The 25,195-nt window shown below is 45.7% G+C and overlaps 1 gene segment (V, D, J or C); it reads left to right on the forward strand.

Annotated features, from left to right (window-relative positions):
- The first annotated feature begins 6,398 nt into the window (after window positions 1–6,398).
- Window positions 6,399–25,195, forward strand: part of LOC113622549 (T-cell receptor alpha chain C region-like) — a 50,637-nt gene continuing 31,840 nt past the window's right edge. Inside the window, 1 exon segment of the C gene segment in view lies at window positions 6,399–6,506. Coding sequence covers window positions 6,452–6,506 — 55 coding nt within the window.

Here is a 25,195-nt window from a genome sequence, read left to right on the forward strand (position 1 = left end):
GCTGCCCTCATAGGGGTTAATGCTGCAGAGTTTAGGAGATGGGGATGGATCCCTGAGGGCTTGCCCAGGCTGCCCATCCATGGGGAAGCTCTGAGTAAGGGAGTGCAGGGTGGAGACCAGATGGGAACTCCAGTGGCAGGTTTCTGTCATGGAGCATCTCACAGTGTGCCCACGGGCAGTGGCGGGAAACTCATCTTTGGGACTGGAACGAGACTTCAGGTCACCCTTGGTAGGTAACAGGAACCATGAGGTAACAACCGTGTGTCCTTTAAAACAGGGGTGCTCTTGGGGGGGACATCCTAGCTGGAAGTAGTCCTGCCTTCATTCCAGTGGGAGGGGGTCTCACTGAGGGTACCTGCATCCAATCAGTATCTGTGTCGCTCTTATTTCTACTACTGAGGCTTTCCTTTCCACCTGTGAAAACAGAATTCTCCCTGCTTCAAGCTTCTTCAGTCTTCATTACTCTGTTTTCTTTGGAGCAGCAGGTTTGGGAATTAATTTATCATCAGGATTTTCTCACTCTGGGCAACAGAATGAAAAGGGTTCTCAAATAGAGAGTAGAGAGCCCTGCTTTTCCTGATAAATATTCAGGGGTGATGTGTACAAATGGGAGGAAATGGGCTAGAGTGACCTTCTAATGACTGTTTTTGAGTAACTCTCAGGAAAGTTACTTAACGTTCTACACACTCAACTTCTGAGAGGAATCGTTGGGTTAGACACTTGGTGGAGTAAAACAAATACTCGATCCTCTGAAAACATAATGAGATGTCAACCCTCTCTCTCCCCCAACGCACTGCCACGTTTCATTATTTACCAATTACAAAATAACTACATGATAATTAACATGAAATTACATAGATAGTCTGAGTATTTTGAACCCATAACTAAGATGCAAATTATCAACAATCTGGAGCATGCCACCAGGCAGTACCTTATAAACAGTGGTCCCTGAAGACAAACCGTGTGTTTGGGCATGATTTGTTTGTGGCATGGGTTTATACATAATTTGGGAACCTGTTTGCAAGCTGATTCTATGTCTCAGAGTGCCAGTTTGGAATCTGGATTAGCTGTGCTCAGTGCACTGAAAAGTGCCCATTTGTACAGCCTAGAAGCATGACAAATGGCCCCACTCCTGTAGGAGAGAATGGGACTGTTGTGTTGTGGTCTCTGTTGGTGCCTCTCCCCCTTCCGCCTGCCACGCTGGGAGCCTGGCCGCAAGCTTTCCCCAGGAGGTTTTTGTTAGAGGGTGTACTGCTGTGGCAATAATTACAATGACCTACGCTTTGGCGCAGGGACCAGACTGACAGTAAAACCAAGTAAGTGATGGGAGTGGATCAATTGCCAAGGCTGACCTGAGTGGAAGTGCTGTTCTGTGCAGTTTAGTGGGATTAAGAGGGTAGATGCACTTAGTTTCTTTGTACCTGAGCCGGTTGGAAGTGTGTTCGTTGATGAATTCTGGCAATCCTAAGAATTAGGTCATGAAGAAGTAGAAATTTTCACTGTCAACCCTCATTGGCTCCGGATATATAAAAACGCTAATGGTAATATGCAAAGCCCATATTCTGTGATAAGACCAAGTAAAAAGATCTAATAACTCAGAAATCAGGTTTTCCTCAAGAAGACCCCCTCCTCTCCAAGAGGAGCACAATCAGCTCCTTTGTTGGGGGTTTTATTGGGTTTTATTGTTGTTATTCTTGGTAAGAACTATAAAAGTGGCGCGGGCCCTAGTCCCCAGAATAGCCACTCTCTGACCCCCTGTTGACCACCTGTGCTAGATGGCATGTCTCTGCCTGACCTTGCAATTTTCCCATGTGTCTCAGGCATGAGTCGGCCATCAGAACCCAGTATTCTGGGAGCAAAACTGGTGGTTTAAGATCAAGCTCAGATCTATCTGCACAGCCAGCTGCTATTTTTAGAGAAATGTCCTTTCCCTGCCAAGGAGCTGGGAGCTGAGACTGCAAAGTGGTGAGACTTCCGCTAGAGGAGAAAGTGGTCTCACTTGTTCTTTCTCCGCCTCAATCCTTCCCACCCACTGATTACTGTGAGGCCCCATATGACTGTGAATTATGGAGGCAGCCAAGGAAAGCTCACCTTTGGAAAAGGCACTACACTCCCTGTTAAACCAAGTAAGTACTGGCGGGTTTCAGAGATTAATCAGTGAGTGCAGCTAAAGCACAACGCAGAGTGAATGAGAAGAAATTTACCAACCTAATTTCTCTGTGGAGTCTACCCACCCTTCACCCACGAGCCTACAGAGTTGCCCCGATCTAGGCCCTTGGCTGTCCTCAGCCAGATGAGGACTGGCCTCTGCTGGACATAGGAAAACTCTGGGCTTCATAACATGTAACAGGGCCCCCTCCCCAGGACGGCACTTCTCAGGAGTGATCACCCACCTCACTGTGCTGAGTGGGTGACCTTCTCAGCAATGGTCTCATGGAAGAGGACCCTGGGTGACCCACGGTCTGTGTGACTGCTGGGTGATAGGTGTTTAGACATTAGATTTAATGGAGGATCCCATGAGGAAGAGAGTCAGAGTGGCTACTGAGAGGGGTGTTTTGTTTAGGGAAAATGCACTGTGGAACGCTGGGTATGCATTCACCTTTGGCAAACTCACCTCGCTGCTGGTCATACTCAGTGAGTTCTTGTGGTTAACTCATTATCCTTTCTGGAGAGAAACCCAAAGGGACGTGTTGAAACACGGCTGAATTTAATTGCTTCGTTTAGCATGCAGTTGTTAACTATGTCAGATGTGTGAGCAAGATATGAATACATGTTTCCCTGGTGGCTGGATTTGGTTATCAGTTCCATGGGCAGTTTGATAAATTGTATTAATACTGTAGTCAGTGTTTCTTGAAGGTCCACAAAGCACGTTGAGGCTTTGGGAAAGAGGCAGAAAAGCTTGGTGATAGAGAAACAAACCAATGAAAGGGGAGGCTACCAATGCAGCAGCACGCAGCCACGGAAGCATGTCCTTAACAGATAAGTGCTAAGAACCCAGTTGCGCCTATGCCATGTCACCTGGTAGAACTGGAAAATCTAGCAGGTGGACTGAGGGCTTGGGTGAGGGGTGGGCAGCAAGAGCCACAAGCTCCTCGTGGCTTTCCTCTGCTGGGAGAATAGCTGAACAATCAAACTTTCTCTGGAGAGAGGACAGCCCTCTATGGGTCATATCCGTGGAAGCCCCCTCTTCACCCCAAGGACAAAGTAGTTCCCTACATGGACTTCTCCCCTTCACCCAGGCTGGCCGAGTCAACCCTGTGGGAGGGACAGAGAATCCCCATACCTTGGAAGCCTCCCCACTGCCACTGGATTTCCTGTGACAAAGCAGAATGTTTATCTGAGTTGTGAAGCTATCAGGGAGAGGGGAAGAGAGATGGATTACAGAAAGAAATACTGAAAATTTACAAGCTATCTCCACTCTTGCAGAGTTCAGTGTTTGGGGGTTTTGGTTTGGGTTTTTTCTGTTAGAATGATAGAAAATGGGGTGCTTTCCATGCAGGCACACTATTTGCAGTAATGCCTGCCATCTGACATTTCAGTCGTATTTTCCCCACCACCCTCTGTGCCTGAACCGGGTGTGACAGTAGGTAATGGGGCTGATTTGTTAACAAATAGAGTTTATACATTTAAATGAGTGGCTCAGTCAAACCATTCAGCCTGAAGTAACACACGCTTTAGTCCCCTCACCGCCACCCCCCACACCCCCCACCCCGGTCCATTGCTAACCTCCTCTTTTGAATCTACCCTCAAAGGGCCCAGAACATTCTTTTTGTAGCAGTCATGATGGCTTTATCTTCTGAAGGTGGATTTCATTTTTATTAAGAATCAAAAGGCTTTCAGAGCCATGAGTTATAAATAAAGGAGGGACCCAAATTAATTACTGGTACTAATTTGGTTCCAAAAATGAGGCGTGACTATAAAATAATGTCCTTATTGTATATGTGTGGCCCATAAACTGACTCTCAGAGAGAGTCCTAAAGGGAGTACTTTGAAGGGTTCAACCATCATTTAGATGTTTAAATCCTGACATGTTTGTTAAAACAACCTCTTTACTTAATAAACACACTTAAGATAAACATAGCATGAGATTGAGGAGGTTTTGCAAGCCCAGACCTAATCAAAGCAAAAAGACTTTCTGTATGAACTAAGACATTATCCCAAGTAAATCCCTTTCAGAAAAACACGAGGTCCAAACCTTCGCATGGAGAAAGTGCATACGATATCCTGCTAATTGACAACAAAACTACACCAACAAATGGTAACCCTGTGTTGGTTTACGTAGAGCCACGTAGCACTGTGACTCAGAAAACTACAAATACGTCTTTGGAGCAGGCACTAGCCTGCAGGTTTTAGCAAGTGAGTATTACAGGCAAGACAGACATTTTAAATGTTTTTGGTGTCTGAGACACAAAGGAAGGTAAAACAAGGGAAATACTAGCTATGGAAGCAAAAATTACGGCTGTCTGAAGTGGCCATTCTGGGTCCATCTACTCTGGACAGGCAGGACAAAGGAGAGCTTGGAGGCTCGCTGGAATGAACTTACCACCAATTTCATAAGAATTATATTAATTATTAGAAAATTTTTATTAGCTGAAGACTTTGAGAGACTCCTCTAAACACGGGAATTCTTTTAAAACTGTACCCTCATTCCACATTTTTCACTCGCTTTTTCCTACCCCTCTTTACGCCTTTCTCCCTCATCCAATTCAACGCTTCACCTGGGCATTCATGTTTTGAGAAAGCATCCTATCCACTTCTTAGCCTGTCACTTAAGGCTCTCTAAAACCTGGGCCCTTTCTGTTCTCCAAATCTGTTTCCAGCTCTTCCCTTTCTCAAATGCCTTGCTCCAGGCAAACTGGACGCCAACTTCCCCTGAATGCTTACACGTGCCCACACCTGTACCTGGTGTCCATAAATCAGATACCATAGACCCACCACTGAAAATAGACTGGCATACATGAAACAAAGTGTTTCTTAGCCAGCACAAGTGTCACCAGACTTAATTTCATAGGGACAACTTAAGAAACTATATCTCTTCTTAAAAATGAAGGAGGCTTGGGTAAGAGATCCACCAGGCAAACAGCAAAGTAGGAAGGAAGGAGATGCTTCTGTAATGGGTGTGGGAAGGAGGAAAGACATTCTTGGAGGAGAACAACACTGACTGAATCCAAGTAGGAAATTTATGGGCTGCCAAATTCCCTGTACATTTCTTGTTTTCCTTCTGAAGTGGTCCGTTCCGAATTATTGGTTGTTAAGCCCCTGGTCCCCCAGATGGCCAGAGGGTGGGGAAGAGGGAGGAGACCGTGCTGTACACTCAGCAGTGGTGCCTATGGAGTTTCCTTCTCAGATTTTCCTCAGGCTACCTCCAAATTAAGAGAGGTTCACAGAGGCTTTAGAAGTACTTGCAAGCTTTCAACTGTGCCCTTGCGTCTCTGTCCTCACTAAGAGAAAATGCTCAACCCAGACATTTAAGGGCACATGGAGCAGAGTCAGTTGCACCAGTTTTCCCATAGCCAGCCTACATCAGTTTATAGCTGGTTGATTCCCAGACCCGAGAATAAGTCCAGCCAAAATGAAGAGAACTGCCCAGCTAAGCCCAGCTTAAATCACTGAACTGCAGGCTCATGGTCTAATAAATGCTTATTGTTTTAAGCCAAAAAAATTAAGAGAGGCTCAAAAGCATCACCTTGACAGGATGGGAGAAGCTACCTGTAAGAGAATGATTTCAGATTAGTCCTTGAGTTGTGCTATCTCCCGGGAAAAGGACAGTGAGAATGGAAAAGTCCCCACTGGGACACAGACAGAAAGTAGTGAAAGTCCTTTTCCTGATGACTGTCTAAGTTGGGGATGAAAAGGTCTGGAGCTGGAGTCAAGGGTGAACTCCAGGGCTGACCAGCGCCTGTGACTGTCTCTGGTTCTGTGCGATGAGAAAAAGTGGAAATCCCCTTAGATGCTCCACAACCTGGACCTAGGTCAGAGGTGTCTGGCTCCAGCGCCCTGAAAGGGTGGACCAGCAGGCTGACCCCTCTTGCCGGGTAGGCAGTTGCAGCTGCCCTCAGTCTCTCCCATTGCAATGACAATATCTCTGACTCCTTTGGCTTTGGTGTCGTGGACAAAAACGGTTCCTACTTTGTCCAAATGAGGTACATGATCTTCACAACCCCTGGAGAATTATTGTGTAAAACACCGGAGGATAGCTAGGATTTTTGGCAGTCAGTATGCTGGGCTTATGCGGGAAAACTCCTTCTTTAGAATATTTAGAAAGAATATCCTCCATTCATCCAATGTGGAAACAGTCCTGAAATCCAGGCTGGAGCTAAGATTCTGTGCCAGGTTATTACTTAATATTCTCTGTGCTCATGGTATCGCTTCTTCCAGAAGATCTTTAGGGAAAACTTAGTTCGGTTTCTAGGAGGTTTTTGCTGAGCTGAAGATCGCCGTGTGAATAATAATGCAGGCAACACGCTCACAATTTGGAGGGGGAACAAGGTTACTGGTCAAACCCCGTGAGTACCTCTGCTGAATCCGTAATGATTGCTCTGATTTCTAAAGGACGCCATAGCACTGAACTTCATCTGGGGGCTGATTTTTCCACCCGATTTTTTTAAGTTAATTCTAATCATTAATCTTAATGATTATACAGTGTATATATATGCCATATGTATATGTGAAAACGGGCACATGTGTAATCATCTGGCACAGGAACAAATAATCTGGAGAATAACAGATCCCTTGTCCTTTTTGTCTTAACCATTTGGGTCTGAAAGTCTGTGTTGGACACAGGGATGGCTGAGCACTGGAGTGAGAGAACCTTCTCCAGCGACTTTGTCAGGATTTTGCCATGCCCTGCTGGCCTGGTGAGGGGACAGCTCGGTCTCGAGGTTGGGGGCTGAACTATTTAACCTCAGAAAAGCCTTGGTGTCCTAACCATGCTGTGAATTGACCACGATAATAAACAGTCTTCCCCGCTGATTCTTTGGCCAGGGTCCCAGCTGGAGAAGCACGCTGGCTGGATTTGGGGATTGAAAGGGATTTCCTGGTACACATTGGCCTGGTCGGTTTCTGTAAAGCTTTCTATGACTGTGTAATGTTGGCAACAACCGTAAGCTGATTTGGGGATTGGGGACAAGTGTGGCAGTAAATCCAAGTAAGTCTTCAAATTAACTCTCTCAAACCTGTCTATGCAGCTGGAAGTATCTCAGAAACTGTCTCCTTCTTTAGCCCTCATGTTTTAAATGTGCAGTAATGAATAGTGTTTTCTCCTGTCCACCCAAGCTGAGCCCTTGCCCACCTCTCAACCAAAATAACTCAAGAGAGGGGTCCAGATGTGCCTGGTAGGAAGGCAGTTGCACTGTTAGACTGTTTTCTTACAGAGCAAACAGGTGACCCTTTCCAAAAAGAGCCATCAGAGAGCACTGAAAGTTAGACCTCCTTAGTCCATACTGTACTGACCTCACTATGGGCCATTGGTGAATCCTGTTTCCTCCCAGCCAAAGATAACTCAAGTGCTGCTGGAAACTCCTGGGACTTAGGGCCCTCCCAGTGACCTCCCTGGAGGACATCTCCTCACCGTGGGTTATCCAGAATGACTCAAACTTACCATATAATTTCTGCATCTCTCAGTTCTCTTTGGCCTATAGCCTTATGGTGGATTTGCTAGAAGTAACAGGGAAGGAGTTGGTTTCATCCTAATTCTGGCCTCTCCTGAAAAGTTCTTCTCTCCAAGACTCTTCAGGAGCATCTTAGGGACCACCTACCCTGTTCAGAATTGTGCTTTGTACAACCAGACTTGTTCCTAGCAGTGTTTGCTGTGGCTTTGGCAGGGGCTAGCTCCCAGGGAAGTTCTGGAGCTCCAGGCTGGAGCTGCGGGGAGAGGAAGGGGTGTTATACAATGGAGTCCAGGGGCTTTGGGAAAGACATCTTTGATATAGGTGTTAATGAATTTCTAAATGAGCTTCTGTGTGTTAACCCGATAAAGACTCTCCAGGGAGAAGGTCACGCTTACCTTTGCAGCTCTAAATGGAAGCTGTGTGTTGCAAGAAAAAATGGGAAATGTCAACTGCAGTGCCAAAATGAAGAGACTGGGTATAAATATTGAACCAGTTTTAATGTTAAATTTATGCAATGTAAGCCTTCCGGAAGAACTGGCTCAAGGCACATTTATTAGGATGGATGAGCTAACTATTTTGTCAGTGTTACTGGGATGCACACTTCAAAGGGGAACCCAGAATGTTTTTAAGACTAATGAAAGGTATAGCCACTATAGGTGAATTTTGGAATCAAACTGCCTGGGCAAACCCTAACTCTGCTACTTACCAGATGTGTGACCTCGGGCAGGTTGCCTAATCTCTTCATGCCTCATTTTTCTCATCTGTTAAATGGGAATAATAACAGTACCTAGCTCACTGCATTGTTATGAGATTAAAAGAGTTAATACCTATCAAGGACCTTGCATAGTGGTGGTACCTAGTAAGTCTTCAATAAATATTAGTTATTATTACTAGCTCAGGTTGCTGGAGGGAAGGAAGGAAAAAAACTATCTCCTTTTAAAGTTTTTGTAAAGTAGAGTATTACAGTGTGGCTCTAGCAACACAGGAAGACTCATCTTTGGGCAGGGGACGATGTTACAAGTAAAACCAGGTAGGTCTGAATGTTCTCGAATGAGCCAGAGTTACCCACTAAATTCATTCTTTGGTTAATCATCTCTGCCTTTTCAACTTCTAACCAAAGACCCTTATTTTTAGGTTTTATTTTTCTTTTACAGTAGTAAGGAGAAAGTGGGTAAAGCCTGGCTACGTTCTTTTCTAACCCATTTGGTTTCAGCTAGTGGCAAAAAAAAGGGGGCAGGATTTGAGGTGAGTTAGGTCTGGAATTTCTAGGCTAAGACTGAGAGAATATAATTTTATGGGAGACATAAAAACATCTAGTGTGAGAGATGCACCAAAAAAAAAAAAAATGGTCATTTTACATAATGGCATACTACAGTGAGAACCACCCTGGTAGAGGCTAGAATTCTCTATGAACTGTCTTTCAAGGGGAGAAGGGATAACACAGAAATGACAAGGTTTTGTTTGAAAAAAAATGGGGAGGAAAGACGGGAGACTGTTGGTGACTGGGATTTTTTTTTGTTAAGAAATGTGAAAACAGCACTTTTCCATAGGATGGTTGGTAAAAGGCTATCACCAAGTAGAGGTCAAAAGGGTCAAAACATGTATGGTATCCCCTGGGTGAGCTTCACGGAGGAAGAAGAGGAAGAAAATGTCCCAGAGTAAAGTGGTTTTGTACTGGGCAGAAACAGTGTGTCAGATTCTGGGGCAAACCAGCTTGTCTTTGGGATGAGAACAAGACTCACTGTCACTCCCTGTAAATCTTTTGCCACTTGAGAAAAAAGCCCTTAATCTATAATGACCAGCTCTCACATCCCAGACACCGATTGAATTTCTCAATGAGCTTCTGTGTATTAACCTGATAAGACACTCCAGGGAGAAGGTCACCCTTACCTTTGCAGCTCTAAAGGTAAGGCCTGTTGTAGGAAAAAAATGGGAAAAGTCAATTGCGGTGCCAAAATGAAGAGAGTGGGTATAAATATTGGATCAGTTTTAATGTTAAGTTTATAAAATGTGACCCTGTCAGAAGAACCGTCACAAGGCACATTTATTAGCTTGTGTCTACACATAGCACAATTGTCTAGTTAATTTGGTTAATGTCAGTAGCTGATCCAAATATTGAGGCACTTCCTTGAGAAACCTTTTTTGCACTCAAAATGGCCTGAATTGACTGTCACATTACCTAAATAATTGCCAGATCTGTTTTACTTTGTGCTGTAGAGACTCAGCCTAATAAAAACAGATGCTGTTGTGTTCCCCCCCCGCCGCCCCCCCCCCCCCCCCCCCCCCCCCCCTGTCTTCTCTCCACACAGCAAGTTTTCCCTCTATTCAACAACATCTCTGCACACAAAGAAAAGAGACCCAGCAAGCCATCTGACTTATGGCTGCTGCTACTTTGCATTTATATGACTCCTTTCCGTGGAAGAGATTAAGACACTTCATAGGACTTATTAGCTGAACAGATTGACAGCCTAATTAGAAAGAGAGAAACCAGAGTCGGAGTATCTTTTTGTGGCTGCTGTCCCTGCCCCCTCGTGTAGAACATTTGGTCAGATGGTCCTACAAAACAGAAATAAGACAGGGAGGGGGCTCCCCGTTTGTAGTGTGGGCCTTCTCAGCTGCATGTGAGAGGTTGTTACAGGGGGTAAAACAGTGCTAAATGGGTCGGGGCGACTGACAGAGCCGGGAACATGTCTTTCCCCAGAGCTCCTGGGGTCTCACAGAGCAGAGCACATCAGCTGTTGCTATGTGTCCACCCTTCTTACTTCTGTTTTCAGACCCTTCTGTTCTAGGGCTGTTCCTTCTATCTCCCACTCCTCTGTCTAGCTCCTTTCTGTCTCCTGTGACCCCTGACTCCCATGCCCATACCCAGCAGCAACCCTACCACACACTAAAGAGGCCGCCTGCCTTTGGGGCCATCAGTTGTATTTCTGAGGAGTTTCTTAGCCCCCTTGAGTGATCCTCCAAAGGCTCAGGTACCTGAGAGAGTCCTCCCTAAGGGCAGGGCTCCACCCCCAAGAGGTGGAGGTGGGCCCAGGATGAGGGGCCTCTGGAGGAAGGTCGCCCCAGAATGAGGACCACTACGGCCTTCATGATACATGTGTGTGAGTCCCCTCCTACTTGGGAAACTGTAGCTTCCACCTTGACTCGACCTTTGTGGCTCTGAAGAGGGGGCGGGTTTCTGCAGTGGAATCAGCCGTTGTGGACAGTCAGGCTTTGGGGGTGTACGGCGCTCTGGACCCGGCACTCAAGTGATTGTTACACCAAGTAAGTGCATCTTTTCTCATATCTGTGGGTGGGTATGTCTGTCAATCATATAGAGGAGTTCTCCCCCCACCCCCATTTCCCAGCTAGTCACTGATGGGATGCAATTTCTGGATCCAGCTGCCCTGCCGGTTTGACCATTAAGATGATCAAATTCATTTTCAGATATAACTTTGACTGATTTCAATTAATGCTGCTAACAGCAAAGGGAAGTTAGCACGTCGTGGGAACCTAATCTATGCTCGTTCACTGCTATGGGAGGACAGTCATTTCTTCTTATCCCCCGGCAGTTAAATTTCAGAATTCAGCTGACCTTTTCCAGGCCTGTCTCCTCTGGCAGATTAAATGGTTGTGTCCACTAACTTTCTTGAAGGAAAACACACAAGACAGATACATTCTCCTTCAGCTTTTCCTAAGAAAGCTTTTGGTTCGTTATTTTGACAGTACACTTTAGCTAACTTATTCCCTTCTATTCGTGTTAATAATACCTGGGCTTAAACAAGCAATTTTCCCCACATTATTCAAAATGCATTGCTGTGTGTAACCCACTGCTCTACCGCCAGCCCTTTTGTCTTCACAACATTCTCTAAGAAGGTAAACAGGGTCACACATCATCACACACAGTTTCACAGACAGAAAAGCTGAAGCACAGACAAGTTAAATAATTGAAGTCAAACCTCAAAAATCAGAACTGGGATTAGAGCTTGAGATTCCCCGTTTTCTTATGGTGAATTATCCTGAGTTGTCACCTTTGTGAATTGAAAACATAATAAGCACAGGCCATAGGAATCCAGTGGGGATGGAACTTAACCAAAACAGAAACTGGCTGTCTGATGATTGCACTGTTGTTTGAAATGTACACACCCAAATCTGCTTTGCCATTGGTAGTTATTTGGTGCCAGAGATGGGGAAAGAGCAGAGGGGCCAGGTGTAAAGGCAGAGCACCCTGCTGGGCTCAGGGGGTTTTTGCAGGCCTCGGTATCACTGTGTCCTACAACACAGACAAACTCATCTTTGGGGCTGGAAGCAGATTACAAGTCTTTCCAAGTAAGTCCTAGAAAACCAGGAGTGATTTTGCAAAGGTGTTTTTTATAAACAGCCAACTCGCTTTGGTTCATCCTCGTGGTGCTTTGGGCCACCCTTCCCAGCACTGCACTCTGTAGGGCCTTCCCCACCTCTGGCTGCCTGGTTCTTGTTCCCTCAGGAATGCTATTTCTCACAGAGAGAACATTCTGTAAACCAAATCAGTATAATCTATGTACGAATGCCATGGTTCTGACTAGAATCTTATCCGCAGGGAAAACAAGACGCTAGAACATCAGATGCATTATAACTCCAAAAAAATGATCTGTTTCTCTCTTTTGTTAAGTTTATTTATTTATGGCTGCACTGGGTCTTCATTGCTGCGCGTGGGCTTTCTCTAGCTGTGTTGAGCGGGGGCTACTCGCCGTGCCGGACCAGGGCTCGAACCCCTACAATGGCAGGCGGATTCTTAACCACTGCACCGCCAGGGAAGTCCCCGTTTCTCTCTTTTGCATTTTTATTGAAAACATCAGGGAAGGTGAAACAGGTTCAGCTTCTCCCATTTGAAAACTGTTTATGAATTTTGCTTCCCTTATATGCAGAGAGACCGAGATTGACTTTGGATGTTTAGTCATTCGATTTCATCATGTGTCTGGAATCTATAATGGGAGAGGGAATCAAATGTAATTAAATGAGCAAATAATCTTCAATAGTCAATAGTCCTACGTTGTTTTATGTGCTTGGCTCTGGACTTTGGGATTTATCTCTAATAGGCTCCCCAGAAGGACAGTGAAGGTTTTGGTTAAGGTTTTTGTCTCTGTGTGGATGGCAACTATCAGTTGATCTGGGGCTCTGGGACCAAGCTAATTATAAAGCCAGGTAAGTCTCAGAGATGTGACCAACCTTAAGGGAGAGGAGACACAGGTTGAATAATACACGAGGCATAGCATGCAAATTATATTCTTAAGAACAATCCAGCCTGCTGGAGACAATGCACTCGACCCAAATAGGGTTTTCATTCCCAGCGAGAAGCAATGTCAGCCACCAACTCTCTTGTTAGATCTAGTTGCTTCCAGAATGAATAATGCTTCACTAGCCCTCCAAGAGAGCAGAGCTGGGTTGTTAAGGAGTATCTAATTCCCTCTAATACGGTTGGAATTCTTTCCCAAGGATATAACCAGTCTCATTTTATCAAAAGAGAAATCCAGAGAAAAGGGAAAGGGCCACAGTCAAAGACCAAGTGGTGAACAGCAGTGCGGGCGGTTTTCCCAACATCCTCGTCTCTGGTTGCTGTCCTGCGTGGGGAGCAGATACCTGCAAAGCTTCTGGTCATTTGCTGGCGAATCCCCTGGGGTTCTGGGCTTCAGCATGAGTCCCACAAGGGTGTAATTTAAAAGGCAGTGTCCACAGACATAGAGAATGGACTTGAGGACATGGGGAGGGGGAAGGGTAAGCTGGGACGAAGTGAGAGAGTGGCGTGGACATATATACACTACCAAACGTAAAATAGATAGCTAGTGGGAAGCAGCCGCATAGCACAGGGAGATCAGCTCCGTGCTTTGTGACCACCTAGAGGGGTGGGATAGGGAGGGTGGGAGGGAGGGAGACGCAAGAGGGAAGAGATATGGGGACATATGTATATGTGTAACTGATTCACTTTGTTATAAAGCAGAAACTAACACACCATTGTAAAGCAATTATACTCCAATAAAGATGTTAAAAAAAATAAATAAAAGGCAGTATCAGCACTTGAGGGAAGAATGGAGCCTAAAGGGATACCTGGCAAGTCTGCTTTCCCAGCGATGGGACTAAGGAGCTCTTAGCCTGGGAAGACTAAGCCCACACTCCCCATCCTGCCATGGCCCCTCCTGAGGATTCTGAAGGGCTGTGTAAATTATGGGAGTGCTGCCAAGGAGCTCCTCTTTGGGACTGGCCACTGTTTTCTGTCAAGCCAAGTACGTGAGTAGTGGGATTCTGTGTCCCTGGCAAGTGGGAAGTAACAGTCACTCTTCAGTGAAAAGGAGGGATGAAGGTCGAGTTCTTAGCCCACCGCCATCCCTTATTTAGGCAGGCTCTCAAATTTCCCATTTTCTTCATTGGCACCGCACAGTCAGAGAAGGGGAAATGGGCTAGTGTTAAGGTAAATCCCAGGAAGAAAAACCACTGTAGAAAAATTCTTCCCATCTAAATGTTACAGGCTTTCTGCTCTGTGAACCTGATTCCCAGGTCAGCCCCAGTCCCACCTTTACCTAGGTAGGTACAATCTCTGCTAACCTGTCTGTACAGTTGTGTGTCAGCTGGTCCAAGCACCTTATTCTTCGCCCAGAAGAGACCTCAGAGCTGTGGTTGGGGAGATTGCTGAGAAGGCAGACAGAACTGACCCGGGGTGGGGCAGGGCAAAGACGAGGCTTAGGGTGGGTTAGATCAATATTAATATGGTGATCCATATATTCAATAACACTTTCCCTAAATGTCCTCCATTTGTTTTCCCTTTCGTTTTCCCTGGACTACGTCCTTTTGGTTTATTCTGGACATTCACTGCTCCCAGGCTAAGAGGAGAGAAAACTAGCATTGAACTCTCTCTTCAAATCTGAAGAAGCAACAAGTCACAGTTACGTTGGGGATGAGATCAGTTCTTCTCTCTCCAAGCTTAAAATTCTGTCACTTATGCTCTATTTTTAACCAAGGCCTGGTATCACTGTCTTGGATGCTCTCCCCTCTCTCTTTTCTTTGATTCTCAATGTATGTTAAAATGTATATTAAAACCCAGCCAATGCTCAGCTTTGTGATAAAGGAGCTCTTGTGGGCCCTTATCCTTGCCTTTAGGATAAAATCTTTCTTCTAAAGAAAATGTTCACTTCTTCCATTTATTTCAGGACTGGACTTTCTTAAAATGTAGGAGATGGTGTATTATAACTCCCTACTCCTGTCTATCTGAAGCATCATATGAGTCCATGGTGGCATCTCTTTAGGAAAAGATAGGACTATTTGCCTCTTGTTTCCCTTCCCTGGTGAAATATCTTCTTAGGCTACCACATAGACACTATTACACAGGGAGAAAGCTTGGGAATAACCTGGCCAGTGAGTAGGGGCCAGGACCGAGGCATTTGGGTGGAGCCTGGATAGGAGTTCAGGCAGCTCTGTAGCTGGAAATCATCCCTTTGGATATAGGAATGCATCATCCTTTCAAAGCCGTCTGTCTAGGGGCTGAGCTCACACATATGAGAGCAAGAGCTGTTAACAAATTATTTAATTCAGCCTTGGCAGAGTTAAGCCTAACAATGCAAAAGGGTCTTGGAAGAGCCTAAGTTTGGTCTTTCTAAGTAAAAATGATCTGCTTTAGGTAGCAGAACCAGTGTTCTTCTTCCTATCGTAAAAGACCATTTTCCAGAAACACATAAGAAAAAATCATGGTGAGTCCAACTGCCCCCTCACCACCATGCCATGTGTGTAGTGGGGTTTTACTAGGGGTTTCAGTAAAGGCAGGAAATGCTGTGGGAATAACAACCAGAATCGTCTTTGGAACTGGAACCCAGGTGTTGGTAAAGCCCAGTAAGTGGCCATGTTCTATTTATATTTGACCAAACAAATAAACCCTGTGGAGTTAGTAGAGATTTAATTTATTATGTAGACAAATGTACCTTTTGAAAAATGACGTTTGTAAATGCATGAAACATTCATGATTGTTGAGAATAGAGCAATAATGATAAATAGACTCAGAATGAGACCATCCCAAATTGCCTTTAATATGGTAGCTCAGCCCCCCTTCTTCCGAAGAGATATTGGAGTCATGAGTTATTTACAGCCACAGTGTCTCTTAAACTATGTTCTGCAATGATTTGTGTTTATTGTGATTTTGCCCACAGAACTTGTCTTCCATTCTACTAAAAATCTATCTCATTTTAAATGCTATTCATGTGGATAAGATACCTTCTTTGTCACTCATGCCTGCATATGTATTTATTCTAAAAGACCCGATATAAAACTCAAACATTGTCCCATTTTGACAAAGGTCCACATCTAGTCCGATACATGTCAAATTTCACTAAAAGCATAGATTTACTATTCAAATGCAATGGGAGAAAAAAAAATTGAGATTAACTAACAATCCCGGATGGCTTATTAACACCTGAAATGGAATTCAGAGTGAAATAAAATGGCAGGCATGATGATAGAATTTTTGTTTAATGATAAATTCCTCCATGGGGAGTAAAAACTTTTTGAACATACTTCACTGGGGAGGAGGGAAATCATGAATTCAAGAGCCTGGCATTCCTGGGGGTACACCTAGTATGTCAGCTTCTCCACAATGCATTTTGGGGACAAAGGGACCCATCCAAATGTCAGTCAAAAAAATAATATTAAGAGGCAGGTGTTGTCAAGTTGACTGACTAGGTTATTAAACCCTACATTAGGTTATGATTGAGACTATGGACTGACCAACTGACCAAGGAGCTTTCAATAAGAATAGCCTATTTTTGAATGGTTTAGCTGTGGGAAATGCCCAAAGACAAGGAAACAAGCTAGAGAACGCCATAAGTTTGCTTTGGATCTAGTAAGTATGACCAATCCATGCTAATCTTTTGTAATGACTGTGAAAAAGACATTTTGGGGGTCAGGCAGACAATGAGGAAGAAACAGTGGGGTTTAGTTCTTTTTGAGTCAAACAAGGACCCAGTCAGGACTGGTGGTAATGCCATCCAGTATCCATCTCCTAGTGGTGAAAGACCATATCCATGGACTGTGAAAGGAGAGCATTTCCTGCAAGACTAGAATCCCCCTGGGCCAAAATGGATGACCCCCACTACCCCCAGGTAGGGCAGGGCTGTAATGAGTGCAGCAAACATGTACTTGGCCTAAAGTAAGGTATCTTCAGGGTTTGGTGATACGGCCACACCAGAACAGAGCCCAGGGTGAGGTGAAGGCTCTGTGATGCAGTTCTATCTCAGGTGAAATTCAGATGAGTGTCTTACGTGGCCCCTCCTGCCCCCATCTTTCTTTAGGCTCTGAAGAGTAGATTTCTAGCTCTGTGGCTGTCCACCCAGCCATTTTTTGCCTGCCGTAACAGAATTGTGTTAGCTATCACACAGGAGTTTGTTGAATTGTTGCTTTTATAATTCACCCTCAGTGTCAAATGAGGTCATCCAGTTTCCTCTCTGCACATTTGCAATAAGCAGCATAAAAATTCAAACAAAACAACCAGGAGACAGGGAGAGAGATGGCTGATGAGATAACAAGGCCTGTTTATTATAGTAAAGGAGGAAATATCCTATGAAGCTGAGATAGCCAATGAGGGATGGGTAGCTTTCCTGAAGAGTCACTAGGGGTTTTTGTTGTGGTCCCAATCACAGTGCGAACAAACTTCTACTAACAAAATTGTCTTTGGAAGAGGGACTCAACTTCTTGTTCTCCCCAGTAAGTGCTGTTCATGTGATTTTCTGATATTGGCTCCCGTTGAGTGAAAGTGGTTTTGGTGTTGGGTGGGAAAAGTTTCTTAGGCTCTAAACATGTGGGTAGCCTCTCAGTCCTGGGTCCTTCTGCTCTCACAGAGGCCCAGTCCTTGGCCCTTCCACGCTTAGCCAAATATCAAATTCTTTCCCCTCTAGAGCTCAGAAAGTTGCTGCCAGTGTTTTTGCTGCTTAAATATCAATTACCTTTTTCATTGTTTATACATTATGAAGAGTAAAAAATTTGTGACATTTTGTCAAGTCCATCTTCAAGTCTCCCCCGCAAGGTTTGTCCCCAATGGACTTTGTTTGGACACATCGTTAAACCCAGGATGATTTCTGACTCCAGCCAAGTGGCATTGGAAATGACCCCAGCCTACCTATGACCCCTCTCCTTCCACTCTTTATAAAAGACTCATTTTCTCCGTTTGTCCTCTGCTAAGATTCCTGGCTCTGGTGCCCCATGCCTTCACATTTCCCTTGTTCCAGGGATGGGTGGAAGATAACTTTTTTAAGAGCTACTTTAATCCAGAGGCAACAAAGATGGTACGTCAGCCAAAAACAACATCTTGTGTGGAGCCTTCTTACTCTGTGCCATTTTCAAAATCTTTTTTTCATTTAGAAAAAGCAGCCATTCCTTTTTATTCCCAGCACAGCAAAGAGTTCATTATGAGGCCAGAGACAGGGCTTCCTTTGGAATATTTTTCACAGGCTAACAATAAGCCGGAAGTTTGCAGGCGGTTCACAAATGCATTCTTGGACCACAACTCCATGTATGGAAGCCGGTATCGGCAGAATAGACAGCCAAACCAGGGGCATCTTACCGATACCACATTTTGTAGAGGATCAGGGAGAAGGAGGAAAAGACGTGCTAAGGGAAAACAAAAACTATGGTTAAGTGGGGAGATTTCTGTGTGATTCCACCCAGGGAAAAAGATTAACATGAAGAAACATTCAGAAAACCACCAAGACCAGGCATTCAGAGTTTTTGTTATGGAGGCAATCACTGTGGGAATTCAGGAAACAGGCAGCTTCTCTTCGGAAAGGGCACAAGACTGGCTGTGATTCCAAGTAAGTGCCCCTGGCCATTCCCTAATGTTGATCAGAATGGCTTCTGCCTTTAAATGATTTTTTTCAATGAACCTATGAATGCTTTTACCCCCAAGAAGGTTCTGGTAGGAGCTGGGAAGTCAGTGCTAAGCAGGAAGATGAACAGGTTACTCTGGTGTAATTCGAAAGCTAACCAGACAATCATGGGCAAGCACCGTGCCTCACCCCGTCCTCAGTGCCTCCAGCTTGTTCTGGCCACACATCCTACCCAGTTCCCTCCCCTGATCCCAGGAGACCAAAACCCTAGGACAGAGAACCTGAGACTCTTTAGTCTAGGGAGGACAGGAAGGCTTGTCTGAGATCCAAGAGTCACTTGAAAATATATTGTGTGTTTCTATTTATTGTTGTTATTAATTTTGCTGTTGTTAATTCTAATTTGTCTAAGTAATACGTGAAAATTTCTCACTGTAAAAACAATTCAAATTACAGATAAAGCCAATATTCACCTTGACCCCCCCTTCCTTCAATATCAGTTTCCTCCCCAGAGGTGACCACTGGTTTGTGTGTTGTGGTAAGTTTCTATTTGGAGCATGTTGACATGAAATCGCCCATCTTCAAGGGAAGGAGCTGAAGACATAAAGAACTCAGACTGCAGATTTCAATTAGATATAAGGAACAGTTGGTTGAATGCAAAGGCCGTTGGCAAAGAAGAGCTACCTTCCCAGGAGCTCTTAAAGAATATATAGGTCTTTGGTCCGAGAACACCTTGGCTGAAAACAGGAGGATGGACTAGTTGACCTCTGAAATCCAGCCAGGTGTCTGTAGGACTCAGGGATGGTCCCCCCACCCCCGCATGGCAAGCCTCTGTGACAGCCCTTCTCTTTTGCCTGTCATCTGGTTATTGTTACAACCTGAGCTTTTGTCAGCACTGCTCCTATGCTGTGAGTGGTTTGATTTTCTCAGCATCTGTGGGGTTTTTGCAAAGAAAGGAAACTCTGTGTGTACTCTGGAGTTGGGGGTTACCAACTCATTTTCGGGAAGGGCACCAAACTCTTGGTCATACCAAGTAAGTTCTTCTTTCTGGCTAATTATTTTTCCCAAGATGCCTGCCTTCCATCATGCAGAAGCTGTCAAAACACAGGTGGTGTTTGCTTTGCTTGGTTTGTGTTGGGTGGTTCATGATACCAGTTGGAAAACAAGGCTATTAATGCACATATTCCCTGGGGCATTGTACTTGGCTTTTAAGATCCATGTAGTCTCTCCCTGAGAAAATATGTGAACCTCCACAAGGCGGAAGGCAGAGGGGGAAAAAAAGGCAGGATTTGGGTGAAAATAGATAAAGGACTTGCAGGAATAACAAACAAGAGGGGATCCCAGGAGACCAAGCAGTAGCCACTTTGAGTGAATTTCCCAGGAGTTGCTCCTGCCAAGGCCCATTCTTTCAAGGAAAATTACAGCAAATAGAATCGGAGTGGGAAGTTGCTAGTTATTCGTATTCGCCCCACGTTCTAACCTAATTACAAGGAGATTGTTCTGGCCCTTGGCAGTCATTTCAGGTTTTGTTTTCCTGCTTGCCTCCTCCACCTCCACCTGTCTTCCTAGAGGCCCGAGTCAAGGTTATTGCAATAGCACCGAACACTGTGTAACACCGGTGCAGGCAAATTAACATTTGGGGACGGGACCGTGCTCACTGTGAAGCCAAGTAAGTTGTGCCTTTAGGGGCAATCAATCAAATCGTTAGTTTGAAAAATACTTTAATCCTGTGCATCTGCTTGGGCTCTTTATGTTCTTTCCCCAGGCCAAAGAGAGTTGGTTTCTTTCTCTGCTTTAAAATGAGATGTGTGTGTGTGTGCGCGTGTGCACATAACACACACACTTGCTCTGGCTCATGGTGAGGAGCTTTCAGGAGCATATACAACATTTTCAAATAAATAGAGATATAAACAATAATTGAGCCAGTGACACTGTCAGGAAGAACCTCCACTGGGGACCCAGCACCCCGACCCCTGGTTTGGCTTCCCTGCAGGCTCCCTGGCCACATGCATATGCTTTGGCTCCGTCTGATGGTCTAGGGCAGGAAATTCCTCGTCTTTTCTTTGTAAGCAATTCCAAAATTTAGCAGCCCTTACTGCCAGAAAGTACTTTTGTACATCTAACTTTGACTACCCGCTCCCTGTCACTATGATTTAAATCTCTGAAAAGAACCACTACAACTTTAGGCATCTAGTTTGCAAATAAAATTTCTGCTGTAAATATGAGACTCAGCACTGAGTAGACTTCTACAGCACCTCTGAGATGCCATGTGTCCCAAAGTGATCACAGATTAGGCACTATAGTGTGAGCTTTGGAGACAGAAAAACCTAAATTCGACTCCTGGTGCCATTACTTTATTAGCTGTGTGACCTTGGACAAATTACTTAACCTCTCTGAGCCTCGGTTTCCCCATCCATAAAATGAGGATAAATATCCCTACCTTGTTGTGTTATTGAAAGGATCAAATAAAATAGTAACAGCTAAATTATTTAGCATAGTGCCCAAAACACAGAAAGAGCTCATTAAACCCTAGCTAATAATAATAATGATAAACATCATCTCCAACACACAGTAGAGCTTTCGTTTTGCCCCTCAGGCTCTTCTGTCAAGGCTCTGTCATGCAGCAGGAGAGGAGCTGGCATGGGGGAGGGTGGAGTGTCAGCCTGTTCTATGAAATTCTTCACCTGGGATTGGAAAGTGTCTAAGTGGAAATAGAAAGAATCCTGGCTAATTTAAATACAAAATTGTCCAACTGTCAGAGGCAGGAGAGAGGCTTCTGCAGAGAGCTGCATGGCTGGAGCATCTGAGGCTACACAATAACCCCTTAGAGCAGGGATGCAGCTCACAGTATAGTCGGGTGAGGGCTGCGGCAGCAGAAACCTTGCAGCACCCTCTCACCAAGCTGACCCCAGCATGACTCCCTCCAAAGTGCCCCAAGGCACGGGTTCCCCATGTGGAGGGACAGGGATTGAGAGAGGATGGAAGCTTCACAGGGAACAGCTTCTTGCTCCAGATCGTGTTTCTGCTCCTCTGGGTAGTGAAGTTCGTGAGAAATACGGCGCCTGAAAAATAGTCCCTAAATGAAACTCTCAGACCTGGGGAGGGAGGATCAGGAGTCTATAGAGGCAAAACTGGGCCAGTTAATATTGAAGACAAGGGGTTGAGTGTAAGGTGGGAATCAAGTCACATCTCAATCTGGGAGAAGACGCATTAAACAAAAGCTGGAGATGCTGCGTTCTCCAGCCCCACCGGGACTCAGACCACAGACCTCTTGCTAATACTGCAAGAGGAAGGGAGTTAAGGTTAGTGATTAAAACCTTCCTAATAGGGGCTTCCCTGGTGGCACAGTGGTTGAGAGTCTGCCTGCCGATGCAGGGGACACGGGTTTGTGCCCCGGTCCGGGAAGACCCCACATGCCGCAGGGCGGCTGGGCCCGTGAGCCACGGCCGCTGAGCCTGCGCGTCCGGAGCCTGTGCTCCGCAACGGGAAAGGCCACAACAGTGAGAGGCCCCCGTACCGCAAAAAAAAAAAAACAAAAAAACCTTCCTAATAGGTTTGTGAACAGTGTCAGGAGCAGTTGCCAGAGCACTTTCTCTGGAGGGTTTTTAAAACGAGATAGACACCCTCGTCTCAGGGCTGATTGGAGTGGAGCCCTGCGTGGAGGCAGGAGGAGAAACTAGAGAACCTCTCTAAGCCTCTTCCCAGCCCCTGAGCTGCTCTGTGAAAAAACTCTGGCTCATTAATGCAGAGCTGCATCCTTCGGGACACCCGGGTTGCTGGGTTAAGTTTTGGAACCCTTGCTTGTCGTGTCCCAAACTCCCTTTGTTCTCACACTTAACAGGACAAGCAGGCTGATTTTTTTCATCCTAAAGCTAAAAACACAGGGCCTGGGTCCTGCGCCGTTGATGGTGTTCAGATATGAGGCGGGGTGGGTTCGGGGTGGGGGAGGGAAGCTCTAAGGGGTTTTTGTAGAGCCCAGAGGCTCTGTGGGAATAACTATGCCCAGAGTTTGACCTTCGGTGGGGGAACCAGATTGTCTGTGCTGCCCTGTAAGTACGGAGAGTTGGGAAGAGAAACCAGCCGTGCTTGAGGCCTGGGCCCACTGTGACCTCCGAGCCGGGATGGAGAGGACGATAAGGAGTGTGAGGGATGCTTATTCAGGGAGGAAAATCACAGGCCCGTGGGAATAATGCTGGAGGAAGTACATCGGAGCTTTACCTTCTCGGGAGGGCTTTGTCGGGGCGCGCGGGGGGAAAGCTGAGTTGGCATGTTTTTGATGCTGAGATAATCACTGTGCGCAAGGACAAGGCTTCTCCCTTGTCCTTGGGAAGGGAACAAGGCTGCTTGTCAAGCCAAGTAAGTGGCATCCAATTTGAATTGTGCACTGAATATGATTATCTCCAAGAGGAAGACCTGCTCTCTTTCCCACGGGGGCCTCCTTGGACCAGAATGCTATTAAAGGGGCTGAGCGGACCAACGCCCAGAGCCTGGTCATCTCCCTTGTCCTTGAAGGAGTTCTGGGAGGTGCGGAAGGGAAGAAAGCCATCAGGACCCCACCGGCAACCCAGCCTTGGGTTCCGTCCATTCTCTTTTTTTTTTTTTTTTTTTTTTGGCGGTACGTGGGCCTCTCACTGCTGTGGCCTCCCCCATTGCGGAGCACAGGCTCCGGACGCGCAGGCTTAGCGGCCATGGCCCACGGGCCCAGCCGCTCTGCTGCATGTGGGATCTTCCCGGACCGGGGCACGAACCCGTGTCCCCTACATCAGCAGGCGGACTCTCAAACACTGCGCCACCAGGGAAGCCCCGTCTATTCTCTTAATCTTCCAATAAGTAAAACCATCTGATGGCAAGTCTTCCTCAGAAGGAGATTCCACTAGGGTTATGCCCATTTCATGCACTTAAAAACTGAGGCCTCTCAGAGACCGGCATATTCTAACAGGAACAGAACTCAGGGAGCAAACACTTTTTCAGGTAGACGGTGAATTCGAAGCAGCAGGTTATTTAAATGACAGGGGAGCCGTGGTAACCAGCTGTAACTTGAGTTCCGTGGTGCTGAGGACTGGGTCTGGCAGTAGGTAAACTCCTAGATGGTGGGGTTTTATCACTGCAGAGCCCAGTCTTCCCTAAACCTGGTCTTCGTTAACCCCAGCAGTGCCACTCTCTGGCCCTGCAGCCTAGGAAGTGCAGCTCTTGGCAACATCATCCTTGGTGTCTTGCAATAAGAGAAATTAGAAGAGAAGGGGGGAGAAAGCTTGTATCTCATATCATGCAGTTCCCTCATTTTGTAGCAAGATTGTTTCCGTGAGCCGTTTGTCTTCATTTAGCCGCTGTCTTCTTCTGGGGAAGCCATTTTGTAAAGGAGTTCGTCACAGTGTGACAACTGACGGCTGGGGGAAATTGAATTTTGGAGCAGGGACCCGGGTTGTGGTTGCCCCAGGTAAGCCTGATTCCTTGGAGCCTCACCTGCCCTTAATTCTAACCCATGTGCCAAGTATTTCTAGCTGAGACCATGACGTATTTGAAAGGAAGCCATTTCCCTGAACAGCAATACCCAGAGCCAGTAAGCAAAAGTGAGAGATCGGTTTGGTGTTAAACAGGAACATTTCTGGATAAATAGGAATTCTCATTTTTCTCTATCAGTCCCCCGAGCAAGTACCTGATTCCCCTTAAAAGGAATAAAGTTACAGGAAGAAGTAGAGCCGTGATTCAGGCTGTGGTGTGGGAGAGATCGGCTGTGGATTCTGGGGTGGAGGATTAGAAATGTGTTCGGGAAGACTGGATGTGTTTTTGACAGGATACGTAACACTGTGTGAATTATAACCAGGGAGGAAAGCTTATCTTCAGCCAGGGAACCGAGTTATCTGTGAAGCCCAGTAAGTATAAATGTGTAGCCCTGGATTAAGCAATGTCTGGATTAAGGGCTGATTTAGACTCAATTATACACTATATGAAGAATGTTTAGAAAGGGTGAATGAGCATCAGATAGAAGGACAAAACTCCCCCTGGCTAGGATCTGACATCTGTGTGCAAAATGGGCCACGCAGGGGAGTGTCTGGGAATTGCTCCCAGAATATATGTGGTGGGACTATGATGTGTGACTGATTACTTGGGATATTGGCTAGGATCTGTAGCCCTGGACTTGTATGGTAATCAGCGACAAGACTTCTAATTCCTTAACAAGACTCTAAGGTGCTATTCTTTTTTTTTTTTTTTTATGTATTTATTTTTGGCTGCATTGGGTCTTCGTTGCTGTGCGCGGGCTTTCTCTAGTTGCAGCGAGCGGGGGCTACTCTTTGTTGCGTTGTGTGGGCTTCTCCTTGCAGTGGCTTCTCTTGTTGCAGAGCACGGGCTCTAGGCACGCAGGCTTCAGTAGTTGTGGCGTGCGGGCTTTAGAGCGCAGGCTCAGTAGTTGTGGCGCACAGGCTTAGTTGCTCCGCGGCAACTTAGTTGCTCTTCCCGGACCACGGATCGAACCCGTGTCCCTTGCACTGGCAGGCAGATTCTCAACCACTGTACCACCAGAGAAGCCAGATGCTATTCTTTTTGGCTAAGATTATGTCAACATATAGAAGGAATCTTGTAAGTAATGATCATTGACCAGAATAAAGGTGATTAGCCTCTCCCAAGGTCTAAAAATCACTCAAAAAAAAAAATTTATTCATAAGTACTTTCTGTTTCTGAGAATTTAGGCCAAAAATTTGTACAACATAGCCTCGTGGAGCAGAGAGAAGAACCCTTAAAGTCATCTTTTCTGACTGTCCACCTCTAAGG

The sequence above is a fragment of the Aethalodelphis obliquidens genome, unplaced genomic scaffold (assembly GCF_003676395.1).
Source record: "Aethalodelphis obliquidens isolate GAN/ISIS:26980383/991018 unplaced genomic scaffold, ASM367639v1 scaffold10, whole genome shotgun sequence".
Lineage (NCBI taxonomy): Eukaryota > Metazoa > Chordata > Mammalia > Artiodactyla > Delphinidae > Aethalodelphis > Aethalodelphis obliquidens.